This window comes from Zonotrichia leucophrys, chromosome 1 (genome assembly GCF_028769735.1).
Source record: "Zonotrichia leucophrys gambelii isolate GWCS_2022_RI chromosome 1, RI_Zleu_2.0, whole genome shotgun sequence".
Taxonomy (NCBI): Eukaryota; Metazoa; Chordata; class Aves; order Passeriformes; family Passerellidae; genus Zonotrichia; species Zonotrichia leucophrys.
This window is the reverse complement of record NC_088169.1, coordinates 86,635,800-86,660,635: the sequence shown is the minus strand read 5'-3', so window position 1 is coordinate 86,660,635 and position 24,836 is coordinate 86,635,800. Positions and strand designations below refer to the sequence as shown.

The 24,836-nt window shown below is 45.6% G+C and overlaps 2 protein-coding genes across 8 annotated transcripts in view; one reads left to right on the top strand and one right to left on the bottom strand.

Moving 5' to 3' along the window:
• MYO7A (myosin VIIA) overlaps positions 1–7,401 on the top strand; it is a 99,012-nt gene extending 91,611 nt beyond the window's left edge. For all 6 annotated transcript variants that reach the window (XM_064720496.1, XM_064720460.1, XM_064720486.1 and 3 more), the window contains 7 exons: positions 834–921; positions 1,720–1,826; positions 2,026–2,211; positions 3,046–3,162; positions 3,638–3,721; positions 4,254–4,373; positions 5,092–7,401. In XM_064720496.1, coding sequence (XP_064576566.1) covers positions 834–921; positions 1,720–1,826; positions 2,026–2,211; positions 3,046–3,162; positions 3,638–3,721; positions 4,254–4,373; positions 5,092–5,181 — 792 coding nt within the window. In that variant the 3' untranslated portion in view covers positions 5,182–7,401. The remainder of the gene's footprint in view (positions 1–833; positions 922–1,719; positions 1,827–2,025; positions 2,212–3,045; positions 3,163–3,637; positions 3,722–4,253; positions 4,374–5,091) is intronic.
• Positions 7,402–8,640: 1,239 nt separating this feature from the next.
• The window catches only part of GDPD4 (glycerophosphodiester phosphodiesterase domain containing 4), a 38,928-nt gene continuing 22,732 nt past the window's right edge, over positions 8,641–24,836 (bottom strand). Inside the window, exons 5-16 of one of the 2 annotated variants that reach the window (XM_064702216.1) lie at positions 24,495–24,554; positions 22,639–22,737; positions 20,459–20,552; positions 18,748–18,893; positions 18,173–18,255; positions 17,170–17,320; positions 16,247–16,471; positions 15,289–15,446; positions 12,957–13,104; positions 11,818–11,900; positions 9,977–10,065; positions 8,641–9,475 (exon numbers count right to left, since the gene is read on the bottom strand). In XM_064702216.1, the coding sequence (XP_064558286.1) occupies positions 9,444–9,475; positions 9,977–10,065; positions 11,818–11,900; positions 12,957–13,104; positions 15,289–15,446; positions 16,247–16,471; positions 17,170–17,320; positions 18,173–18,255; positions 18,748–18,893; positions 20,459–20,552; positions 22,639–22,737; positions 24,495–24,554 (1,368 nt within the window). In that variant the 3' untranslated portion in view covers positions 8,641–9,443. Of the gene's footprint in view, positions 9,476–9,976; positions 10,066–11,817; positions 11,901–12,956; positions 13,105–13,161; positions 13,237–15,288; positions 15,447–16,246; positions 16,472–17,169; positions 17,321–18,172; positions 18,256–18,747; positions 18,894–20,458; positions 20,553–22,638; positions 22,738–24,494; positions 24,555–24,836 lie in introns of those variants that run through there. The other variant, XM_064702223.1, reaches the window with a different exon arrangement.

Below are 24,836 nucleotides of genomic sequence, written 5' to 3'. Positions count from 1 at the left end.
TGGGTTTATAAGAAAGGACTAAGTAAGAAAAATGTGCAGCTTAGAGCTGCCTCTGGCAACTGGGAGAAATCTCTGGAGATAGTCATCAGGAAGGGAAAGGAAGGGTTGTGGTGAAACAAGTTGCAATAAGGAGTAATGCGTGAAATTAGAGACAGAGCCTGAAGCAAGGTGCTGGTATTGGCTTTCTCACATCAGCAGTTCATAACACATCAGTGTAAGAAGTACAAAGCAGTGAGCACAACCACAGGAGATGGGCTGGGCAATGGCCAACCCTGCCTGTGGAGTCTTGCCACCTGTTTGGGGCACCTCAATCTAAGCAGGAAATAAAGGTGTTAGAGAGGGCTACTACAGTGGTGCAGGTCCTTGAGGGGAAGGCATGTGAGGAGCAGCTGAGGTCACTTGCCTTGTTCAGCCTGGAGAAGAGGAGACTGAGAGGAGACCTCATTGCAGTCTGCAACTTCCTCATGAGGGGAAGAGAAGGGGAAGACACTAATCTCTTCTCTGGGGTGATCAGTGATAGGACTCAAAGGAATGGCATGAAGCTGTGCCAGGGAACATTTCGGTTGGATACTAGGAAAAAGTTCTTCACACAAAGGGTGGTTTGGCACTGGAGCAGGCTCCCCACGGAGGTGGTCATGGCAGCAAGCCTGACAGAGTTCAAGGAGTATTTGTACAATGCTCTCAGGCACATGGTGTGATTCTTAAAGATATCCTGTGCAGGGCCAGAAGATGGACTTTGATGATCTTTCTGGGTCTCTTCCAACTCAGGATATTCTGTGATCCTATTGTATGACTTGCTCAGCCTTCATGACTCTGTGCTGTGTCCCTCTCAGGTCATCAGTGTGCCGGAGGGAGATTTCTTCTTTGACTTTGTGAGACACCTGACAGACTGGATAAAGAAAGCAAGACCAGCAAAAGATGGTAATGATTATTTTTTTTCCAGTATGAGTTCACAAACAGCCTTCCTACTGCCCTCCATCCCTTTCAAACAAGATTGACCACATAGTCTGCCACAAGCATTGGAACAGGCTGTTCACGGAAATGGTGGAATCACTGTCCTCTAGTATTCAAAAAAATGTAGGTGTGGTGCTTAGGGATATGGCTTTGTGGTGCTCCTGGCAGTTTTAGGTTAATGGTTGGGCTTAATCTTATAGGTCTTTTCCAACCTCAGTGATTCTGTGATCCTGTGATCTGTTGGGCCACACTGATGGGAGTGGTGCTCTCTGCACCATCCCTGGGGACATCACCTGGGAGGTGATCCATCCAGGAGCAGCAAAACCTCTGCTCCAAGGCTCTTCCTGGCCCCTGTGAGAAGCACCTGCTGGAGGCCATCTCTCCTGGAAGTGCCTGCAGGAAGGTTTCAGAGGTGGGGTCCATCTCACCTCACTGACCACATCCAAAGTGGAACTGGCTGCAGCTCTGCTGAATTTACCGGTGGCTGTAAGACACAGGTGCCTCCAGGGTACAACTCCTCTGTCCTGTGTTAGCCGTGGGGACTGTCAATGAAGTACAGTTGTGCAAGTGAACCCAGACACTTTTCCTACCTTATTAAAGCCTTGCATGGCAGTGACGTGGTTTGTTGTGCAAAGTCAGAGCCCAGTTGGCCTTGTGAATGCCCCTGTCCCTGCAGGCTGTGGTGGCACACGGGCACTGCTGGATGCAGACACTGATTGCCAGCTGATACGCACACCAGCTGTTATGTTTGCTTCACTTGCACAGGTATAGTGCCTTCCCTCACCTACCAAGTGTTCTTCATGAAAAAACTGTGGACCAACACAACGCCTGGAAAGGACTCAATGGCGGACTCAATCTTCCACTATTACCAGGTGTGCCGGGACTCTGCAGTAGCAGTGGAGACTTGGGAGGGATCAGGAGTGGGTTGCAAAGGCTTGTCCACCTGCAGATGTTCCCAGGGAACAGCCTCTTAACCAGGGGCTGGATACCTCCACAAACTCCATTTAGCATGTAAGAGCGAAGGTGCACAGACATGGTCTCTATCTTTCTGCTGCTCTTTCCTCCGTGCAGGAGTTACCAAAGTACCTGCGTGGCTACCACAAGTGCTCACGGGAAGAGGTCCTGCAGCTGGCAGCTCTCATCTACCGGGTCAAGTTTGAGGATGACAAGTCCTATTTCCCCAGCATCCCCAAACTCCTGAAGGAGTTGGTGCCTCAGGACCTCATCCGCCAGCTCTCTCCGGATGACTGGAAAAGGGTAAAACAGCAGCTTGATTCCTAGACCAGGCCTGGCTGGGAGATGCCCAGTCTCTCAGGTGACTTGTCTGACATTCAGTGTTGAAGTTGGACTGCCAAAATCAGTGACACCTGGTCCTTCTGGAGCCTTACCAGAGCTTCAGCTTCCCTGGCACCACTAAGAGGAGAGATTGTACTTGCATGTTCACATACACATGCCTTGCCCCAGATTTTCTTGGCCTGAGACTGCGGCTGTACTGGTGGATGCAAAGCCAGATGGAAACATGCTAAGAGATGTTCTTATGAAGAGGTGGTCTTTCATTTAATGCAGACTACTGCTTTACACAGGGAGAGCTGTGGCACAGGCGCAAACAGGTCTAGCCTTAAAATATTAGAGGTATCTCACTGCCAAGAAATAGTCCAATAAGTGCTTTCTGTTTCCTGTCTGATATCAGGATCTCTGGGCTGAAGGTCTCTCAGCCTCCTCTGCTGCATAAATTGGATAATCACAATTTATAATCTCTTTAATGGAATCACCAGCTCAGCTTATTTAAAAAGGACCCGCCTTGGTTCCAGGCCCTGCTCCGGTGACCAGCCAGCACATTTTTGAAGTGTTATTGGAACAGAGGCTAGAACCAAACGTCAAGGTCGGGTTGGGCAGAACCCAGAGCAAGCTGCTCTAGTGGAAGGCAGCCCCATCCACTGCAGGAGAGCTGGGCTAGATGACCTTTCAAGGTCCCTTGCAACCCAAACTCCTCTATGAGTCTGTCATTGTGGAACTGATGCTCCTTTCCTGCAAACATCCCTGGTGCCAGGTTCTGCAAACCCTCCATCTCTGTTGTGTTCTCTGTTGCAGTCCGTTGTGGCATACTACAACAAACATGCAGGCAAAACAAGAGAAGAAGCCAAGCTTGCCTTTCTAAAGATTATCTTCAAGTGGCCTACATTTGGATCAGCATTCTTTGAAGTGAAGGTACCTGCCCTGGGGTTCTCTGGCAGCTTTTATCCACGATCAGGAGCCCTGTACCACAGAGGGGTTTCAGATCTGAACTAGACTGGGACAATCCTGATGAAACAGGGGAAAATGTAATACGCTTAATTGGAGACCTGCAAACACATTTGGTCATTGCTGCTCTGCCTCTTAACCCAGACAGAAGTATTGTAGAGCTTCAGCATATCTTAGTCATTGGGGCTGTTCTTACGGCTGTGCTGCTGAACACACAAGAGCTCTTCTCTGTTTTGCCAAGGCAAAGGGGAACCTGTTTTTTTTTCCAAGGGATGTGTCTGTACCCACCACAAACCAAATCCAGACCATCCACCATGGCACTACAGTTCCATCAAGGACAGTAGAAGCCAGTGCTGTCAGAAGAAGACAGGGAGAGAGGAAATAGGAAGGGGTCTGATTTTGCTTGACATGTCCCCTAACCAGATCATCACTTTTCCAACAGCAAACTACAGAGCCAAATTATCCAGAAATCCTCCTAATTGCCATCAATAAGCATGGAGTCAGCCTCATTGATCCGAAAACCAAGGTAAGCAAAACTTGGGTATTCACCAGATGCTCCTGAGCCCAGTCCCCAGGCCTTATGGAAGACATCCCAAGGAGCATGTTGTTCAGTACTTAGAGAGTTCTCTTTAAGCCAGGTTAGAAAGGCTGGATAGACAGAAAATTTTCTGGAGACAGAAATTCACTGTTGCACTGAGGCAGCCCAGACTTTTTCAACAAAATACAGATTGAGAGCATCAACTATTAGGGCCCTGTACCTGGAGGATGCACACACTCCTTCCTTAATCCTTTCACAGGCAATAGGAGAGGAGTTGGAGTAAATGAGATCCTACTAGTTACTTCCACCACCTGCATTACCATTCTATAGTGTAGCAGTCCTCCACAAGCTCTGGAGGATCTGGTCTTGATCTCACTGCCATTCCCACAAGTCTCATCACAGTAGACATCCTTGGCCTGCTGTGATGGAAAGTGAACAGGGACAATGAGAAGTGTCCACAGCCCCTCATGGAAGTTGAGGCTCTCTTGCATGTTGAGTGTCAGTTTTGTGTTCCCACCAGGATATTCTCATCACTCACCCCTTCACCAAGATCTCCAACTGGAGCAGTGGCAACACGTATTTCCACATAACCATTGGCAACTTGGTGAGAGGAAGCAAGCTGCTCTGTGAAACCTCCCTGGTAAGAAGCATTTAAGATTGGACCGAATCATGACTTTGTATTTGGCAGCAAATTGTGTCTCAGGAATTCTCTGGGCTGAAAGTGGTCTCTCAGAAGAGCCACTGATACAATTTTTTTCTTCTAAATTTCCCATGGCTCTGCTCAATGAATCAGGGCTCTCACTTGGTCCACCATCCAACTAACAAGCAAGCCTAAGGTGCTTGGGATGTTGCTGTGTCAAGAGCATGAGTGACTGCTCCCTATAACTGGACTGAAAAACACACTAAAGCTGATATGGGCTCAAGGGGTACTCCTGAGCCCTTTAACCAATACCATTTACCCAGCTTGTCCCTAGTAACAATCACAGCAATAAACTTTCTCCTAGACTAACTTAAACCCAAAGCACAAAGGATAAAAATTCCTTTTGGAGTGTTACTAATCTGAGGCATTCAGTATTTTGTTGGCCATTTGAAAATTTATGTCCTGTCCAAAGCTCCCCTTGTCCTCAGCCTCAGCAGCATCCTGGGACAGGGAACTCCTTCATCTCAAAGTTGCAAATTATGTTTGGACAGTGTTCTTTGTGGTGGTGACATTTCACCCAAGGAAAATGGTGGAATAGGTCAAAATGTACCTGAAAATTTGCAAAGCAAGAACTGGTAGCCAGTGTGTTCAGGAGGCTCAAGCCAGACACTGTAAGCTGTGCTCTGGAGGCTGGTAACATCTTCCCTCTCCTCCTCAGGGGTACAAGATGGATGATCTTTTGACCTCGTACATCAGCCAGATGCTAACAGCCATGAGCAAACAGAGGAGTGCAAAGGGTAGCAAGTGAACTGCAAGAAGCCACTGGCACATGGTCATGGGGCTAATTCACCAGCTGAGGGCTGTGGGATACCCGTGCAGCTGGGCAAGAAACTTTGCCTCCCAGATGTGGAAGATGAGCCGAACACCATCAGGGAGTTCATTGGACTCTGACCTTGAGGGCTCCAATCCCACCTCCCCTTCCAGCGAAGATGACTATCTCTGACCTCCTACTCACATTCCTCACCCTGCATCCCAACTCAATCCTACACCTCAAAGATTTCCAGGGGACACCACTGCTCTCGGAGAGTGACCAAGGCAAAGACACTCCAGCAGGAGGTCACAAAGGCTCTTGGATGAGGATTTGTGTGTGTGTGTGTGTCTGTGTGTGTGTGGCTTGCTTTGTTTTCATTTGTTGTTTTTTTCTTAAATATGAGAGCTGTTAGGATGCTAACATGTTTTTGGTGAAGTTCTGGGAATTTCAGGTTTGAAGAGGAATAAGAGAGCCCTGACCCATGCTAGAAAGATGTCCAGTGAACACCGCAGGGCTTGTTTTTTAGTCATTACAAAAGAATACACTGTGTTCTTAAGATGTACAGAAAGAAAAAGCAGGGAGGGAGGAGCACATTTTAACTAGGAATCAGAATAAACAAACTACTGATTGAACAGGCTAGTGTACTAAAGTCCTATCCGTGCAATGCTGGAAATATTTAAAGAACAAATTTTGAAGGTTTGTTTCTTCTTCTATTTATTTTTTAAAATATTAAAAAGGAAAAAAAGAAATCCTGTATTTTGTGCCGGTATCTGGATGCTGACCTGCAGAACAATCCCTTGCCCAGAGACTCCCCAAAAGCCATGACTGCCAGAGGCTGAGTAAGACAAATCTTTCTCAACCTAAGGGTTCAGCTGGAAGCGAAGCTTGGAAAATTAATTATCTCCTTTTGCTCCCTGTTTCCAGAAAAATTAACCTTGACTTTTGCTGCAAACCTCAATATGGTTTTGAACACCCCATGCTTGGAAGACTGAAGCCAAGCCTATGTTGGGCTGTAATTCAAACATTAGCTTGGCCATCGGGTTTGTACCAGCTGATGATTTTATTGTGGTTTTTGTGTGTGTTTCTGTGTAAAGCAGCTCTTCATGAGTCCTAGCTGGACCTGAACCACTCACAGAAGGGCAGACCCTTGATTTTGGTGGTCTTTTCTCCATCTTTGATTGGCTGTACTCATCTGCTGGCTGTTTGTCTCATCTGCCACCCAATGCCACACAGTGCGGACCAGCCCACTTTGGAGCAGAGACAGGACCTGCTGGCAGAGAGGAGGCTGAAACCACGTTGTGTCTGGGAGGATGCAGGAGAGAAGCCTGGGGGGTGCCTTTCCAAAATCCAGGCTTCAAAGACATGGCTGGATGTGGGGTATCAAGAGAAGGGACAATTGTCCACCAAGATCTGGTGGTGTTGTAACCCACACTGAGTGGATCTCAGTAGATGTTGAGGCCTCTCTTGTTCCTGTGCATTGGGCTGGGTTTGACTGCTTTGTACAAGTCCATATTGTGGGGCGTCACGTGCTACTCTGTTAAGCTCAGCTGAGCTCAGGTCTGCAGCACCATGGTGTGCCAGGCAGAATTGGTAGTGCTGCCTAGCAGACCTTGAGGACTGTGACATTCAAGTGGGATGCAGCAGTGACTTACAACTTTGGTTGCTCCAACAAAGAGAATGAGAGGCTGAATGGAGACATCCACCAGCCAGACAGGGCTGCTAGGAGATCCCCTTCCTCCATTATCCCCTACCCAAAGCACTCTGGTGATGGGAGCACGGTTACACCAAGGCTACATTGGGAGCCCAGCTGCCTTCTCACCATCCATCTCTGACATTTCTCTCCCTTCCCCAACTGCCATGATCCAGCTGTCCCAGGGATCCCACTTGTCCTTAGACACATGCCTATCATCACCACATCATCACTGCTTTTTCTGAGTCTCCAGCCATCCCTGCCACCCATTGCACACTCAGCAGACGATGCAGCACAGCAGTGTTTTCCAGAGCTGTCCTGGGTCATCTTTCCCCTGCCACCACCCTCCTCCACTTACAGTTCTGTTGGCATCCCATGCACCCCATAAGTTTGGGCAGGGCTGGGATTCTGTGTGTGTACCTGTGTGTCTTATGTATTAGCATCTGCTGGCCTCTTTGTATTCACACCAAGCGATGTAACATGAAAAAACATGTGTCCAAGTGAAATACTCCAATTAAAAAGCATCAAGTGGCTTGTGGGAGGCTGTTCTGCACTGTGCAGTCATGGTGACATCTCCAGGGGAGGGGTGGGATCAGGGCTCCCGAGTTGTTCTTGTGGACAAGACTTCTTGCACTGTGCAATTCCTGATGAGAGCAATTCCTGATTGTTCCATCAAGGGGGAACAAACCATCAGTGTACCTAGACTGGAAATTAATTGAAATCTTTTCTTTTGGGGTAAAAAAAACCACTGAAGTCCATTTCTTGTCCTCTTTGACAAGGGCTGAATCTTCCAGTCAAGTTCTGAGCCTAATCAATGCATGTAGGAAGTGTTGGGTGAAAAGTCTGTGTGTGGCAGTCAGACCACCTGTCATGTGCTTAACAAGGTGCCAGACCTTGCTAGCTGCGAAGCAACAAAAATAGTAGCTGAGATGTGACAGAGTGTAAAACATTAAAGGAAACCACAGGTCTAACTGGCCAGGCTCTGCCTAGGCAAGGGTTCTGAGGATGAGGAGGGTGAGTACAGGGAGTTACCAGTGCATACTGGCCAAGCAGCAGCTAGATAACATGAATCAAAGAGCATTGAGGTGGCTTTTCCCAATGTACATTACAGGCAGTGGTTGGGGAACCACAGCCAAGTCCCTCACTTGGACACCAGGCACAGGCTGAGGAGCCCATGGTGCACACCACACTTAACCCACACACACTCCCCACCTCCTACTTTTGCCACTCACATTCCCTATGTGAGTGGTACCCACAAAACGTTATGAACCACCTATGTATGCAGGGCACGGGGAGGGGGCTATAACACCATCCACTCCCCATATTTCATAGATCTGGAGCTGCTCTACAACAATTCATCAGCCCTTTAGCCTTTTTCCAACGGAGGATCTTAATTTTTCACATTTCTAGCCTCCAAAATACTCCAAAATTACAACTTGGAAATGTTTGGGTGCTTCTCAGCACAGATAACTCTGAAACTTAATGCTGCCCTCTCATTTGTGATCACTTCATTTAACAAAAGACTCACATATAAGAAATATCTGTAGTCTACATTAGGTAAATACTGTATTCTTTCCCCTTCCCAGTTTGCTGAAATAAGAACAATTCAGGATAGGAGAGATAAAATGTATTTAAAACATCACTTGCAATTTACAAAAAACATATTCTTATTTTCTCTTCAAGTAGAAAGATATGGCTTAAACCTGAGAGATGTTTACATCTCCCTTACAGAGCAGCCACTGTGTGCCAGCAGCCACTGGGAGAAATGAAAATTGGAATAAATTGCAGGCTGTAGTACAGGTGTACAGACCTTCCCAAGGGAAAAGCAAACACTTGGTGGAACCAATTCACACACAGCTCCATCCTTCTGAAGAAAAGTGGTTCTTACAGTCATAGTCCCAGTAGCTACATGGCCAAGACACCGAAAAGTCCTTCAGCCCCCACATGTCCTTGCCCATAGACAAGGGGAGGAGATTGTCCTGTTAGGCTCTGTGGCAGGGCAAGAGTGGGAAAAGGAAAACCAGAGTTGCCCCTGCCTCTGTTACAGAAAGATGCCGATTGTAACGAGCCAGCCAGCAGCACCTGACCATCGTGGTGGGGACAGTGTGCTCTTGGGGATGGAGGACACCTGCAAGGGGGGAGGATGGGAGGTAGTGTGTGGAGAAGAGGCTGGTCTGATATGAAAAATCTGGGCACCTGAGAACGAGGAGGTCTGGAGGATGCTCAGATCTTTGCAGCATGTGTGGAAACAGGGCTTACGCACAGCAGGAATGATTGCCCTGTGGGATGCCAGTGGTCTCGGGTAAATGGTGCCTCCCCTGTGGTTGCTGCATCTCACCATAACGCACAGTTTCTTCATGGCTGCAACTCCATCTGTGCTCTCCTGCCCCCAAGGATACCTGACAGGCATGGGAATGTGAGAAAAGCTGTAGGAGAGGAAGGTTGGTGCTCATCTCCAGCAGGGCCATGAAGGCAAATGGCTCCTCCTCACCAGGTAGATCTGAGCCCCCACCAGCTGGTCTCCCCAGCCTCCTGGAGATGGCAGGTCCGTGTCCCCTCTCTGCCCACGTCAGGCCAGGATGGGAGGCATGTTGCTGAGCTCTGGAAAAGGAGACACACAGTGAGCTACTAAACATCTGCATCTGTTCTGACAGCCACGGTGAGCAAACAGAACCTGTTTGAAAATGCATGCAGCCCAGGCTGGGTCACTTTGTCTGGATATTAGCTGATAGCTCCATGGGTGCAGAAATGTGGTGTGTGGGAGGGTCCTCAGCTAATCCCACCCTGCCTGGCAGAACCAAGAGTTCTCAGTGCCTCCAGAGTCTCTTTTCACAGCATTGCAAAGTAATGAGTATTGGAGGGGACATCTGGAGGTGTCTGCTCCAGCCTCTGCTTGAAGCAGGGCCAATTGGATTGAGCTGCTACGGGGTCTGGGGCTGAGATAACCCAGACTGCGTCCTTCCTCATAACCTTCCTTACTTAAGAATGGACACTTCCATACTTAAAGTATGGACACCCACCACCAACCCACCCATCAGGATCTCAGTACTCCCACAGAGACTGCCCTGAGCAGGATGCAGCTGCTCTCCTTGCCCCACTTACCTGTCTTGAATTTGTTGTAGGAGCCGCCATTCTCTATCATCGAGTTACTGTCCTCGGCAGGACAGCAGGAGAAATTCTTCCCTCGCCACCTGCATGGGGCAAAGCACCTGGGTCAGGCCACTGCCTGCTGTGGTGTTCCTCACAGCCCCCTGCTGCCTTGGACAGCTTTTTCCTACTTTGTGAGGGCAGGTATTTTGGGATTTTCTCAGGTTCTTACTGAGAAAGGACTCAAGTGCATGACTGGTGTCTAAGCACCCACACTTCATGTGTACAGCAGCATTTTGAAGGCAACTTTCTGATTAAGCCCTGTTTTCTAAGCAAGATTTAAGAGCTCCAAAACCCCCAAAATGTTTACAAACACTGGTTCTAAAGCAGACAGAGAAATTTTAAAACTGTGATTTTGGTGTGTTCGTAAACCTGACAAGACCACACAAAGCACTGAATCCCTGCTAATGGCCCTTTGGTCTCAGGAGGGCTGGGAATGCACAAAACATGAACATGATCCTGGAGAAGTTGGACATGGGAAGGTCTGATGGTGGTGGTGATGCTTTACAGGGGTGATTGTGTACCACCCCGAAACCTGTAGCCTTGAAAACAAAGGGAAAGCAAGACCTGAGGAGAGCAGAGCAGGGTAAGAGAGGAAGGAAAGGAAGGAACCACCTTGCCTTGGGAAAAACCTGGATGCCCAGCAAAAAATGCCCATACAGCTGCTAGTTCATCACTACCAAACTGCTATTAATTAATTTTTTCACCATCTCAGAGCAATACTAGCACTCCAACCTTTTCCTATGCCACAGCAAGTCACAGTTAACAGCAGCCCAGAGTGCTCGTTCAGGGGCTTCCCAAACTTCTGCTTGTTGCCACCAACAGCATCACTGTACTGCCAGCACCCTGCAAAAAGCTCCCCTGGGCTGGCTGCTCTGATCCTCCCACCCACCCATCTGCAGCCAGCCGGCTGAAGAGCTGAGCCCAGCACATCCTGCTTTCCTTGGGCACCACTGGGATGAGAGCACAGGCACATTCCTCATACAACTGTGGCAGAGCAGAACATCCAGCAACCAAACATGACCAGCTGGGGTAAGCCCACTCCATGAGCTCCAGATTTCCCAATAATCTTTGACAGAGTGGAAGGAAACAAAATGTGGCTTCTGTGAGAGAGTCAGACATTTTTCTGTGGGAGGATGGATTTCCTGTGGCCTCTGGCATGTGCAGAAAGACATGGGATGCCTCAAATTTTAACATTGAGAGCTGTCCCAACAAATCAGTCCAATGAAACACTGTCAAATACTAATATGAGAAAAATCAGTTCCTTTCTCAGCCCAGCAGCTTTGATCATTGGTTTATGTTGCTACTATAAATCTACCAGTTCTCCACTGAATCCTGAGGGCAAACTGTCTAAGTTGCCAAAATGGAAAGAGAAAATGAGAGCAAGCAGGAGAAACAGAGAAGTTTTGGGGGACTTTTTGGTCTTTCTTCCCTTTCCATATAGGGAAGGGAAAGGGAAAGGGAAAGGGAAAGGGAAAGGGAAAGGGAAAGGGAAAGGGAAAGGGAAAGGGAAAGGGAAAGGGAAAGGGAAAGGGAAAGGGAAAGGGAAAGGGAAAGGGAAAGGGAAAGGGAAGGAAAGGAAAGGAAAGGAAAGGAAAGGAAAGGAAAGGAAAGGAAAGGAAAGGAAAGGAAAGGAAAGGAAAGGAAAGGAAAGGAAAGGAAAGGAAAGGAAAGGAAGTGTTTTCAAGTGTAGTTTTAACCTTTCAGGTCACCTGAAAGCATTCCTCCTTCCCTCCACCTGGAGCAAAAGATCAGGTTAGGATCTTTTAACAGGCCATTAACAACTTGGTAGTTACCACTGCAGGAAAAAGATGAGTGTGATGAGAAATGCAGAGATCGTATCTGTCAGGATCCACATGATGCTGTACTGCTGTGGAGTCTGGAAGAAAACAACAGAGGTTGTGTCCACCACTAAGGACCACGAGGTGTGCAAAAAACATTACTCAAGCTCTTTCTTCCTGATTGAATATGGCTGTTCAGCTGCCTGGTTTGCATCTGCTGTAACATCCCTTGGGTGTTTAAAGTGCTTGGTGGCCGCTCAGCAGTGGATGTTGGTGCCAAATCATTCTCCTTCATACAAGCAGGTCTGTTGTGTAGCCAAGAAGATTTGTGAATGCCACAGAGACCTCTTGTTGGAAGGCAGGTCTTGCACTTCTCAGCTTCACCCCAAATATAACATCAACTGGTGGCATCTCATTTTCTCTGGCAAAATTGCCCTTTACTGAACACCACAGAGAGCCTGGGGTGGCTCCCTCTTTAAGTGCATCTGAAGATTCATTCTTACACTGGACCTCCACCCAAACTTAGAACGGACTGAAACACTGCACTTCTCTGGAGGGGAGCATTGTAAAATCTAATTCAAGACTGTGAAACTGACTATTTAAAGCCCTTAGAGACTTAAAGGCTTCTTGGCCTTACAGGTTGCCCAAGGCAGAACAACAAATAGAGAAATTATGTGAAAATTCCTCCCAGAAGGAAGGCTTATTTCTGTGCTGTTTCTCTTGGACTTGCAGAAGAAGACCAAGTTTGACAAGGGCAGTGGGATGCTCTGTAAAAAGAGTAACTTCTGGCATCAGTAAGGTGCTTCAAAAGCTCAGAAATGGAAATCCTCATGCATTAGCTTGCGCCCCAAAGGCCCTTCCTTTCTTCCTGCACAAGTCTCAATATGACTTTTTTTCCCCTTATCTCAAGGCCTAAGGTGATAACCCAGACAAGTAGGGTGCTTCATCCTGAGCCAGGAGAAGAGAAGGGTGTGGTAATACCTGCAGTGGCTTTGAGGTTCCAGGTAAGCCAGGTTTCAACTCAGGTCCTTCTTATGCAAAGGACCCTTAAAGGATGCTTTATCCATGTGTGAACTGGCCCATCGTCTCCAAAGGTAATCATGAACATGCCAACCCTATTTCCCACCCCTTAGACAGAGAAAACTTCCCCTTACCATGAGGAAGAGTGGCTGGCTGAGATCCTTCAGCAAGTGGACGGCATTGGTGGTCACAGAGTGTGCCCCAGAGCACCATGCCAGGGAATAGAGCCATGGCTCGTTGACCACATAGAAGTTGGTGGTGATGTTTGCCGCGGCATATTTCCTTTAAAAGACCAAAAGGCAACAACCTTCATTGAGCAAGGAGATTAGCACTTCCTTCAGGCTTACTCAAGGAGATTCGGGAAGATCATGGGAAATGGTTGTAATCTTCTGTAGGGAGTGCTTACTTTAGGACCTACATAAGGAACATAAAGGAAAGCCAACCAGCCAATAATTAATCATTAACAATTGGTCAATACAGAATAGCTGAACAGCTGGAAACAAATTCAGATAAAATGCCCAAAAGGTCAAAACCTTTCTAATCCTTCTGGCACATGAGTCAATGTAACAATGCTTTTGTAAAGGAGGCTGTGGCTAGGTGGGGGCCAGTCTCTTCCTTCAAAAGGCAACCAAAATATTCTGTTCTACCATTCTTTCTTCATGGAAGATCTTCAAGCAATAGAACAAGAAGAAATGGACCCAGACTTCACCAGGGAAGTTGTAGATTGGATATTAGGAAAAAAAAATTCTTCATGACAAGGGTTATCAAGCTTTGAAATCAGCTGTCCAGGGAAGTGCTGAAATCATCATCTCTGCACTTAAAACATGTGGTTGTGGCACTTGGGGACATAGGTTACTGGTGGGATAATAGTTGGCCTTGATGGTCTTAGAGATCTTTTAAATCTAAACCATTAATGTAATTCCATAATCTTCCCACAGTGTGCTCCAAACCACCACAGAATCGCCAGACTTGGAAGGGACACAGAAGGCCACAGAGTCCAACTCTTCAGTTAATGGCTCAGGCAGGGATTGAACCCACAATGTTGGTGTTGGTTAGAGCACCTGAGTTGGTTAGAGCAGCTGAGCTAATCTTCGAAGCTGGCCACCCAAGTTTGTTATGATTGCTCCATCAACACATCATTTCTCAAGTTATTATAAGCTATTGAAACTTAATATGAAGTAAGTTCATTCATTATACAAGTCTTTCCTTGTATAAAGGTAAAATAATGTATCATCAATATCAGCATTTATAAATCTACCTAGGAGCTATCCAAGGTTTACCCAAATGAATCTGCTTATGATTTTTTATAGCCTTTCAGCCTGGAGGAAAGAAGGCTCTGAGGAGACCTTAGAGCACCTTCCAGTACTGAGATGGCTTACAAAAGAGCTGGAGAGGGACATTTTAGAAGGACACTGAGTGACAGGACAAGGGGGCATGGCCTTAAATTGAAGGGAGGAAGGTTTAGATCAGATGTTAGGAAAAAATTCTTAACTGTGAGGGTGGTTGAGACACTGGTACAGACTGCCCAGAGAGGTTGTGGATTCCCAATCTCTGGAGGTTTCAAGGCCAGGCTATGGGGCTCTGAGAAACCAGGTCAAGTGGGAGCTTTCCTGCCCATGGCAGGGAGGTTGGAACTAGCTAGTGGTGAAAGCTGATGACCAGTAACTAGCTGGTCCCTTACAATCCAAACTGTTCTGGGATTCTATGATTTTACATCTTGTGACAATTATAATTGAGAAAACATTACTCTTGCCCAAAGGACTAAAGTTTTTAATTTCTTTTTCATTTCAACTAGACTTCAATGGTTTTGTGCATTGGAAAGGGCAAAAAATCATATTTACAAAAGGAGAGCTGGACAGATAAAGCTGGGGTTTTGTTGGTGGTTTGTTGGGTTATTTTGCCATGTGAGAGTAGCATTTTGAGAACTCCTGCAATTAATGTGGAGCCTTTAATCATAGAAATGGCATTTTCAGTGTGTCACATGCAACAGAGTACTGATAGTAACAGACAAGAAATGATGTCTCCAAAACACCAGCTACCAGAGGGTGACAGTCTCTCACCATAGCATTATACCCTCCCACTGGTGTATGTGGAAGAGCCATGGGAGGTTAAATAATTGTCCATTCTCCTTGATTCAGTGTTGGTGAGACTGGAGATGGCACAAATAAAAAGACAAGAAATTGGGATACAGTTGTGTTGTTCTTGGCAGAAGATCCTCAGATCCTGGTCGGTATGGAATTGAGGACAGCCGGATTTAATTACATGTGCCACCTCTTAATCAACAGTAGGAGTGAACTGCAGCCTGTCACCCCTAAAGTTCATCAGGGATGGCTACTTGACCTGAATGACCTATTCCCAAAATATTATAGTATCTGGAACTGGTCACTGGAGGGAGACATTGCCCCATGAGTGAGGCAAACATAGTCCAGATGCACCCCAAAGATTGTACTTGGGGCTGAAACCTACCGGATATCTTCAGTGGACATGTCAGTGTAGACCAGATTGAGTTTGACAATATTGTGCTTTAATAGGTCTTCTATTGGTGCCTTTCTCCCCATCGTGTGCTGAAACCCTGGAGCAACAGATTGAACAAAGGACCTCACGCTGTTATGCAGCCACAGGACCTGCAGGCAGCAAGAGGAACCAGTGAATTCTCAGCAGAAGAATTTGTGCCCCTCATATGCCCTGCTGTTCACACAAGCCCAGTAAAGATAACATCTTGAGGGACTTAACCCAGCCTGTCAAATTTTCTCCCAATGTTTCTCCCAATGATCAAATAATATTCAGATGTAGGGTTAGAACTTGCAAGTCACTTTTATCATGAAATAAGTATCCACTGTTCCTTGCTTATCCACTGGAAATCAGTGAGCACGTTTCACACAGCCAAACAAAAGATGCAGTGTTGAAAATGAATGAAAATACAGCTTTGGTTTATGGAAAAGGCAACTGAAAATATTCTGTTCTACCATTCTTCCAGCATGGAAGAAAAGATTTTCAGCAGATACAGATCAGCATAACTCCCCAGACATCAATGGGTACATAACCTGATTCCCATGACTTTAGCATTCATCCACTGCCAGGGGGAGGAAGGCAATAAAGACTCGCAATTTATTTTAATTTAAGCCAGAATTTTTAATGCAATATATAAAACAAGCATGGGTAGCAGGGAATAGACTGACAATTATTTATGAAGGGGTGCTGTTTAGGGGCAAAGGCATCAGCTTTCTTCCTGTGCTGCTAAAGGATTACAATGCTGTGAACCTTCTGAGGAGCTAATATTAGGAATATAATACATCCAAATGATGGCTTTTAAATCAAGCGAAATGCAACAGGCCAATTTTATGCAGGTGAAATCATGCAGAGTATGCCCCAAAGTCCCAATGAGGAGAGCAAGAAAAAGGGATATGGAGTGAGGCCACCCTACCAGATGGCGTTTAATCTTCGCCTCTTTGAGGATGACGTCCAGGACTTTGCGGAGCCACAAGTTCCTGTAAGGATGTTTCTCTGGAGGGCGGTAGAGATCAAATATCACAAGTTTATTGTGACTGTCTGCGAGGCGCAAAAAACTACTTAGCGTGTAAATGGACTGATTCTTTGCCTGCTTTTGATCTGCCTTTGACAGGGAGCCCATCCCTACAAATGGTTTGTTCTAGAAATAAACAGATATAAAAAAAAAAAAAAGGAAATCAATCAGGTAGTTTGCTCTGGGAGTCAGCTGTATCTCTAGGAGGGAAAAAGTTTTATGTGAGTCCTCAACAGGTGGGGATATTTTATTATGCTTATTTCTTCTACATAAAAAGTGGGGGAAGCTAACCCAGGCTTAGCTTCCCTTAGTGAGGATATAGCTTTTGGGACCTAAATTGCATAGTTCAAAGCTAGCTCTGCTGTGCTTCTCTGTCCCACCTTGTTAGCTCTGAATATTATAAACAGCACATTGTACAAGTAGCTCTTTCCTTCTTCCCCCAGCCCATGAGCTCTGCTAGTGCCTTGATAAGGTGACACAAGAACACCCACCAGCCAATTGTTACAGGTCTCCTTAGCCTGAAGGCAAAATGGACAAAGCAAAGAGACCCAAATTGACAGATTTACACTGACTTATTTGAGTTTTAACTCAACTAGCAGTTCCTCTTCTAACACTGATGCTGTTAAATAATAGACAGCTGGTGTCTCTTTTACATCCAGTTGGCGATAGTCATGAAATCATAGAAAAGTTTGCATTGGAAGACACCCTTAAAGCTCATCTAGTCCAAGCCCCCTGGAATAAACAGGGATGTGTCCAACTGATTCAAGTTGCCTCGAGTCCAATCCAATTGACCTTGAATGCTTCTAGCCCTTTATGATTCCTACCTTAAGGAACCACATTCCAGCGTTCAGTTTCTGCAGGGCATCCCAGGAGAAGAACGAAGCAGCTTTACCAGTGTCATTAGGGTAGACCTCTGCGACGTTAGTAGTCCTTTTCAAGGTGTCATCATGCATGAGGAAAGGAACCCCATCATAGCTGCCAGAGAGCAAGAGTTCAGGTCATCTGGGGAGCAGGTTCATTCACAGCATGAGCAGACTCAGGTCAGAAGAACAGGTGGGCCACTGTGAATGCCACAGTACAAGCAGTGTGGGCCACTGTGATGTAGCAGAGAACAGCAGATCTTTGCAGAATGTGCCATATGGAGGAATGCTGAGGCTCACAACACCAGGTTATTTCCAGCTTAAATGCTTCTAGGAGGCCTCACAGAAGTCATGCTTGTCTGTGTCTCAGTTTACCTAGGGGCAATGTGAAGGGGGTGACCTTTTTGCCTGCTGACTCCCTCAAAAATGGTTTTTAACTTAAGGTTGAAATCTCTTTTTGCTGACATCAAAGTGTTTCTCTGGTTTTCAGAGGACTGAATTCTGAATGGATAGTGATGGAAACACAAAATTTTCTTTTATAGAAAGGTCTAGTTCAGTAGAATGTCCAAATGTTAGTGTTTTTCTCATTCAGTGCCTGTGAACAGCTCATTCTGCACAGAATGTTAGCATTTCATGGTGACGGGTTCACCAAAGGCAATTAAAGATCTGTTGGTTTGTAGACCTGATATAACCCTCACTTGTGACCTGGAAGTCAGGCTAGATTAGGGGCTTGTTTTTATACTCTGCCAAGCATTTAAAACACACTGTAGAAATAACAATTGTTAAATCAATAAGCTGCAGCTTATTGACTTCTTGAGAACAACCATGCCCTACAGCCCCTGTCATCGCATGACAGCTGAGGGACCCTGTCCCAGCCATCAGTAAAGCCCAACTGCCTGGAGCTGCATGTCTCCAGCTCTTTGAAGAACCACCATATATTCTGTGGGATGTGACGTTTTGCCCTCACCTTATGGCAACATCTGTCTCAAGCCCATCCCCACCATGCTCAATCGTCTTCAGAAATGACATCTCAGTGTTTTCTGGTGCCAGCTGAAAAAAAAGGCACATGAGCATATAATTTTCAAGCACACTCTGGAGGACTCTGCAAATACTTTCTGCCTCTTTTTAACATCTCTGCTTTTTATTAAGGGAGCATCATTATGTTGCTAAAGTCTACTCTTTGTTTTCTTTCAATTTAGCCAAACCCATTGTGTAGAAGAATAACAGAATCATCGAATGGTTTGGGTTGGAAGGGGCCTTGAAGATCACCTTATTCCAATTCCCCTGTCAGGACAGAGACACCTTCCACTAGTCCAGGTTTCTCAGGGCCCCCTCCAAAATGGTCTTGTCCCTCAGAAGCATTGTTTTGCTTGTAAGCCAGCCCATGCAGTGATGCCTTTGGCATGCAGTCCCAATGACCAGAAATGTTTCCAACCTTCCACAGATTTCATGGGGAAAAAAAAAAAAAACAAACAACAAAAAGATGATGAAGAAAGTAGCAAGACACAGGATGAAGAAACAACATAACTTCTTTAGACTTACCATTGGTGCTCCACGGTGTCCAATGAGGGCTGGCTTTGGTCCAAGTGTTCCCATCTCTCTGATGCAGGGAGAGTACATCCCCAGAGGTATCAAGAAAAGAAAGAGAAGGATAGCCAGGTATGGACCAACAATTATCATCTGAGTAACTGGAAGAATTTGAAGGAGGAAGGCTAGAGTTAATCCACATCGTAACATATGAGTCTGCCTTGCCACTTAAGTTTTAATCCAATCCTTCATCTAAGTAGCTTTGGGTTTTGTCCCATCCCTTTTTTCCTTTCCTTCCCCTAATTTTCACTTTCTCTCCAAACAATGCAACCCAGGAAAAAAAAAATTGGTCAAAGCAAGGACGCACACTGTCTAAGTCAGGACTGCAGGTTTTAAGCTTTAATTACATCTCACTATGCCTGACAGCAAGATATGGCTTTATTTCTTTTTTTCTTTAAACATGATGCAACAAAATCTCCTCCATATGTAGAAAAACAATCCTCAGCAGAAGGATGCTAATTTTTTCTTACTCAGATGAGAACAAGCACCATTTTCAAGTTTCATTCCCGATGAAGAGAGTGGCTACCTCTCTTTCAACTATGTTGCATCTCCTTACTTTGAATACTTCCCTGGTTCATTCAGATGGTTGGTAGTGACCTTCTGTGTGTGACCTAGATAATCCTACAGACCCTGAGAGCATGGATATTGCACCTCAGAAACTTGCTAACTCATTATCCATGGTCTTCTCCCGAATCTGTTGACACATTGCCCAAGAGCCCCAGGAGTCCTTCTCCTCAGGGACTAAAACAGTTCTTCTGAGTAATGAGCACCTATGCACCAACACCTCTTTCTTTATTGGGTACCACCATCCTCTGTGCCAGTGGCTCTGAAGGAATTTGGGCTTACACTAAGATGATGATGTACTAAGCTAGGAGTAGCTCAGGCATGGTGGTATGTAATGTCTAGGGTCCCTGTGTATCTTCCCCAACTTCTCTAGCTGCAGTTCAACAGGAAAATCTCAGACCAGAAAAAAAAACTGTTTTCACCAGCCCATTCTATCTGTGATTGTTATAGCAAACCAGTATCTGAAGATGGGTGTCAGGTAGATAATTTTGGCTATATTGAGAAACAATAAGAGAAAAACAGACACTCCCAGTCAGGTTTTTCTGCAGTTTTTCCTGGCATCTGGCTTCATCCTTACAACATTTGGTCATTCTTCCTAGACGTGGGCAGGAACTTCCCATGAGATAACACCAGGAACTGAGCAAAAAGATCTTTTCCCTATCTCAGCTGGCCTCTCCTGAGATACACTAGTCTGAAGGGGTTTGTCTGACTGGACTGGAGATCCCTTCTGTACACAGCAAGCAAAAATCAGCCAAGGGAGCTGCCACTGCCTGCTTTCTCCTGCAGAGGGCCAAACAAATTTTCACTCATGACTCAGAACATGGGTGCTTCTGCTAGTCTCCTCTGTCTCAACACAGATCACTGCCTCGGTAAAGGGCAAAACACTGCAAGGTAACATGCAAACCAGAAACACACTGGGACAGCAGCAGGGCAGTGCATAGCCCAAGCCCCAGCCCTACTAATTTCTCTGAGAGATGCAGAATTTGAAAGTCTCCTCCAGCTGGAGTGCAAGTGTGGGAGGAAAGAGCTCCTGCATGGCTCTTTTCCCCATGCTTGTATATGTCTTCTATCACACTGGAAGCAGGACCCAGAGCTGCCATACCTTTCTTATCTGCTCTGATGGCATGAAAAGACACAGGCCAGGCAAGAAGGACCATGATGGCAATTGCCCCTATGTGGAGGTAAGGAGCTGTGACCTGGCAAGGAAAAAAAAAGGATTTTAGTCAAAGGATGAACTGTGGAGACAGATGGAAACAATACCCATCAGAGCTACAGTCCCACACCTGGATGGGCTCCTGATGCAGATACCAGCAGTTAACCACTCTCCCTCATCTGTGCTGGATTCACCAAACACCTCAGGAGTCAGAGAAGAGCCATGTGCCCCTGCCCAGGCCAGGAAGGAGTGTGCCCAGCCTAAGGACTGCTCCTCACTTCTTTACTTTCTCCTAAATCAGCTGAAGGGGACACAACTATCCTCCTCCATGAGAACATGACTGCCACTACTGATATGCCATAATCTGTGAGCATCTTCCAGTTTAACCCAATATAAACAACTCCAATCCAATCCCATCCTGGCAATAGCTATCTCCACACCTCACCATGCTGCAGTTAAATCATTAAACTGAGGTCAACAAACCTGAGTGATAAAATGTGGTATTTACTAGCTGTGGTATGAAACTAACTACTGTGGTATAATAGAAGGAGATAGATAATATTGCTGGACAGATATAGTTATTAAATGTGATTTCTTTAATCCTAAAGATTAAATAAGAAGATCATAAAACAAGAATCACTCCAATGCTTAGCATGAATGCATGAAAAGAGTTGTAAACCAAGCAGAAATACAGAATCTAAATAGTTGTTGGTATAACATTTTTCCTAAAACTAGGAAAATTTGAACTAGGAACCAGTCCATTGTTTTCTTATGCTCATCAGCACCGTGTGGCAAATATTCCACCTAGAACTGACAGTTATTAAGGTATGTGCTGGGAAAAAACCCAACTCTCCAGATGCAAACCTTTCCTATTTCTTAGTCCTGATGCTCGATTCTCTAAGCTGGAAGAGTTGAGGAAAGCAGCAGTCGCTGGGACACGTTACTGCATGTGACACTGTCTGCCCTGGACACCCAATACCAACTTCTCCTGACCAGAAGCAGGATCAGTTGTGCAAGCAGAGGTGCCATCTGAGATGTCCAGAATACCTGAGATGGATTTGCTGGGCTAATGGACATTGCACAGTATCTACAAGAGGTTTGTGTCCTTTGGGAACAGCAATGGGAGACCATCTCAAAGAGCATGGACACCTGAAATAAACAGCATCTTTGGGGAACTCAAAGGCTTTTGTGTCTCCTTTTCCTCATCCACATCCCCTGGTGTCAGTCAGGGGGAGGAGAAGCTGATGGTTTCTCATTGCCTTTGCCAGTGCACAACCCAGTGGTTAGTGAACTGTAGAACAGGAATGTGCAATTAACCACTCCCTACAAGCACCATATCTTCCATTCCTCTGCCAGTCCTCTTGCATTGCTCTCCCAGCCTTCACAGGCACTAAGACACATAGGGGAGAGGTAACAGACCCAAATAGCATAAAATCATAGAACTGTGGAGTGGTTTGGATCCTGCAAAGCAGCTGTGTAGTCAAAGGCTACATGCTTCCTCCTTCCCAATACAAGTGGGGACCTGGATGCTCAGACACTGAACAGCACTGGACAGCTCTTGCCTCCACCTTCCGATCTGGTGAGAGTTGAGGAGACCAGCAACTATGAACTCTGATCTCCTGCATCCAGCATTTTGTCCCACCTGACACCAGTGTTCTCCACCTGCTCCCCCAGAACCCAGTGTGCTCATGCCCTCAGGAGATTAAGCTCTTCTGAGTCACAGAAGTCTGAAAATGTGCTGTACCAGCAGATTGGGATGAGGGATGAGGGAGAAAGCTCTTGTTCCAGCAAACCTAGCAGCCTAAGGGGTCTGATTTACCTGCCCTGGACAGCTGAAATTTAACAGTACACCTACAATTTTGGGGAGAGGAAAAAAAAAGGGGCTGTTACTTTCTATATCTTTCCAAACAGAGACATGTTAAATCACATAGCTTGAAACTCAGCCTTGGGCCTCAGCTTCCTTTCCCCCAACAGGAAATGTAAAGTCATTATAAAAGTTTTCTCAGAATGTACTTTGCTAACAAAAACCATATGAAAAACATCCATCATACAGAACATCTTTGCCAATTGCCACAAAATACTCCTATAAACAAGCTGCTCTTCCAAACAGACCTCCTCACCCTCCTTACCTGGAATGACAGACGGACAGTTTTCCGGTGGTCTCGCCAGAGTATGGATAGTGCAAACAGGCATGCAATAGAGAAGCCCAGGACGAGAAAAGTACCAATCTGGGGGTACATAAAGAAGACATAAATCAGCTTCAGCATTTCTGCATAGGGTATGCCATCCATCCTAGTCATGGCTAATTTAAGCAGATGGAAAAATTGTTTTGTATGCATAAGATTGACTGTGCCAGTTCAGAGACAGAGAGATCCAACGGGTCTAAAACCAAATCCACAATGCTATCAGTATGGAAGGACTGATTCCAGGAGTTGGGTACTCAACTAAGTCAGCTCTCAGGATTCTCTCTGTAATCAGTGGAGAAAGAGGAACTTCAGAGGTGACCCATTCCTGCTTGCATTGTGATGGAATATGCCTCTCTCTCTATTGATATAAATGGAGCCTAGGTGATCAGCTTACATTAAATCCCTAATCTGCAGATGGAATTCATCACTTCTAAACTCAGAAGTGACAAATTCCACCCAAAAGGAACAATAACACAACTTCCTTGTTCTATGAGCTGCCTTGTAACAGGCTTCAGCAATAACAAACCCTCCCATAATTAGGAGATGAGGGTTCACTTTTTAACCAAAAAGGTGAGGCAGTGTTTTAGTCAATTCTTCAGCTTCTTATTCAGTTTGGTACCAGCACTGTGGTAATGGCAGATCTTTCTTGGTATATCATCTTTCTGCTGACAACTAAAGGTAACTGCACCAAGGCCCTAACCATTCTTCAGGGCATCTTCTATGGATCAATACTTTAAAATTCTATCCCTAATCCCTTTGCACCCAAGAAATCCTAGTTTTTATTATTATTCTTTTTTAAATATTTTTGTTTGGTTGTTTTTTACAAACTGTTCTACAACTTTCTGGTTCTTCTGGAATCCATTTTTCAATAGTAAAGCTCGCACAGTTTCCATTTCTTAAATGAAGAAGCACAGGATCAAGCATCCACATGTTCAGTTATTTCTTCCTCCTGCAGCCTTTGCAATCACATTGCATCCTACCCTAAACTGCATGGACAGAGAAGCATTTTTAAACGCCCCACATAGCCTGAAAAATTACTTAAAGAAGATTATTCTAACCCATAATTTTACAGCAACAAGTCCCTGTTAATTTGTTACTGTGTCTTCAAAACTCCCAAAGGCATTTCCCAAACCCTAGAATAGAATTAAGAATTACAGGAAAATTTGATGTGGAAGAGACTTTAAAGATCATCTAGTTCCAGCCCTCCTGCCATGGACCCTAGATCAGATTTCTCAGGGCCGCATCCAGCCTGGTCTTTAACACTCCCAGGGAACCATCCAAAAACAAAAAGACATTAAGTACCAACATGCCTTGGAAAAGCCACCTTTCTCTCCTGTGGAGAGAGCAGACACTTTTTTCACTGTTTCACTGGGGTCTGATCCAGAAAATCATGCAGTGCTTCTCATGAAAACTTTGCTTTTGACTTCATGTTACCATACGTAAATGAGTCAAATATAGACATCTTCACCTGAATGAGTCACTGCAGGCACCTTTTAGAGTCAGTGGGGGGAAAAAAGGTTTTTTGAGTGTGATTCATCTCATCTTAATTTAGAGGCCTATGACCAGCTGGATGAATTGCATCCTCAGAGGATTCATTTCCCTTCACTGACTGCAAAAGGAGTTTGAGCGACCAGCTCATGTGGAGATATCAATTTCATGGGTATCTCAATCTCGTAAGATTAACCTCTTCCCTCTCTTCCTTCTCTCCCATAGTCCAAGAGGTTTGTCATGCAAAGAAACACCACAGACTCAATTAAAAGCATAGATTAGAGTTACCAGAAAGCCCTAACTCTCCCCACCTTGTGAGTCCAGTGCAGGTACAGCCGCTGACCTTCTGCAAGCAAACACATCGCGAGGACCTGGGAAATCAAGAAGAGATTGTATGCATCCTGGTGGGAGGTGGTGATCTGTGCCCATGAGGCACTTCTGGAATTATTTTCGCATTGGGAAGTTACTTTACACAAGGTCCTCCTGCACAATGTCAGTGTGTGCAGGATTGGTGTATGGAGAGAACAGTTTGGTGCTACAGTAAAAATGCTTCTGAAATGCACATATCAAGCACATATCAAGACTGCCCTTCAGGATCAAAGACATTTTCCCAGGTAACAGATAATTGGGCACTTTGGGGTACTTGCTTACAA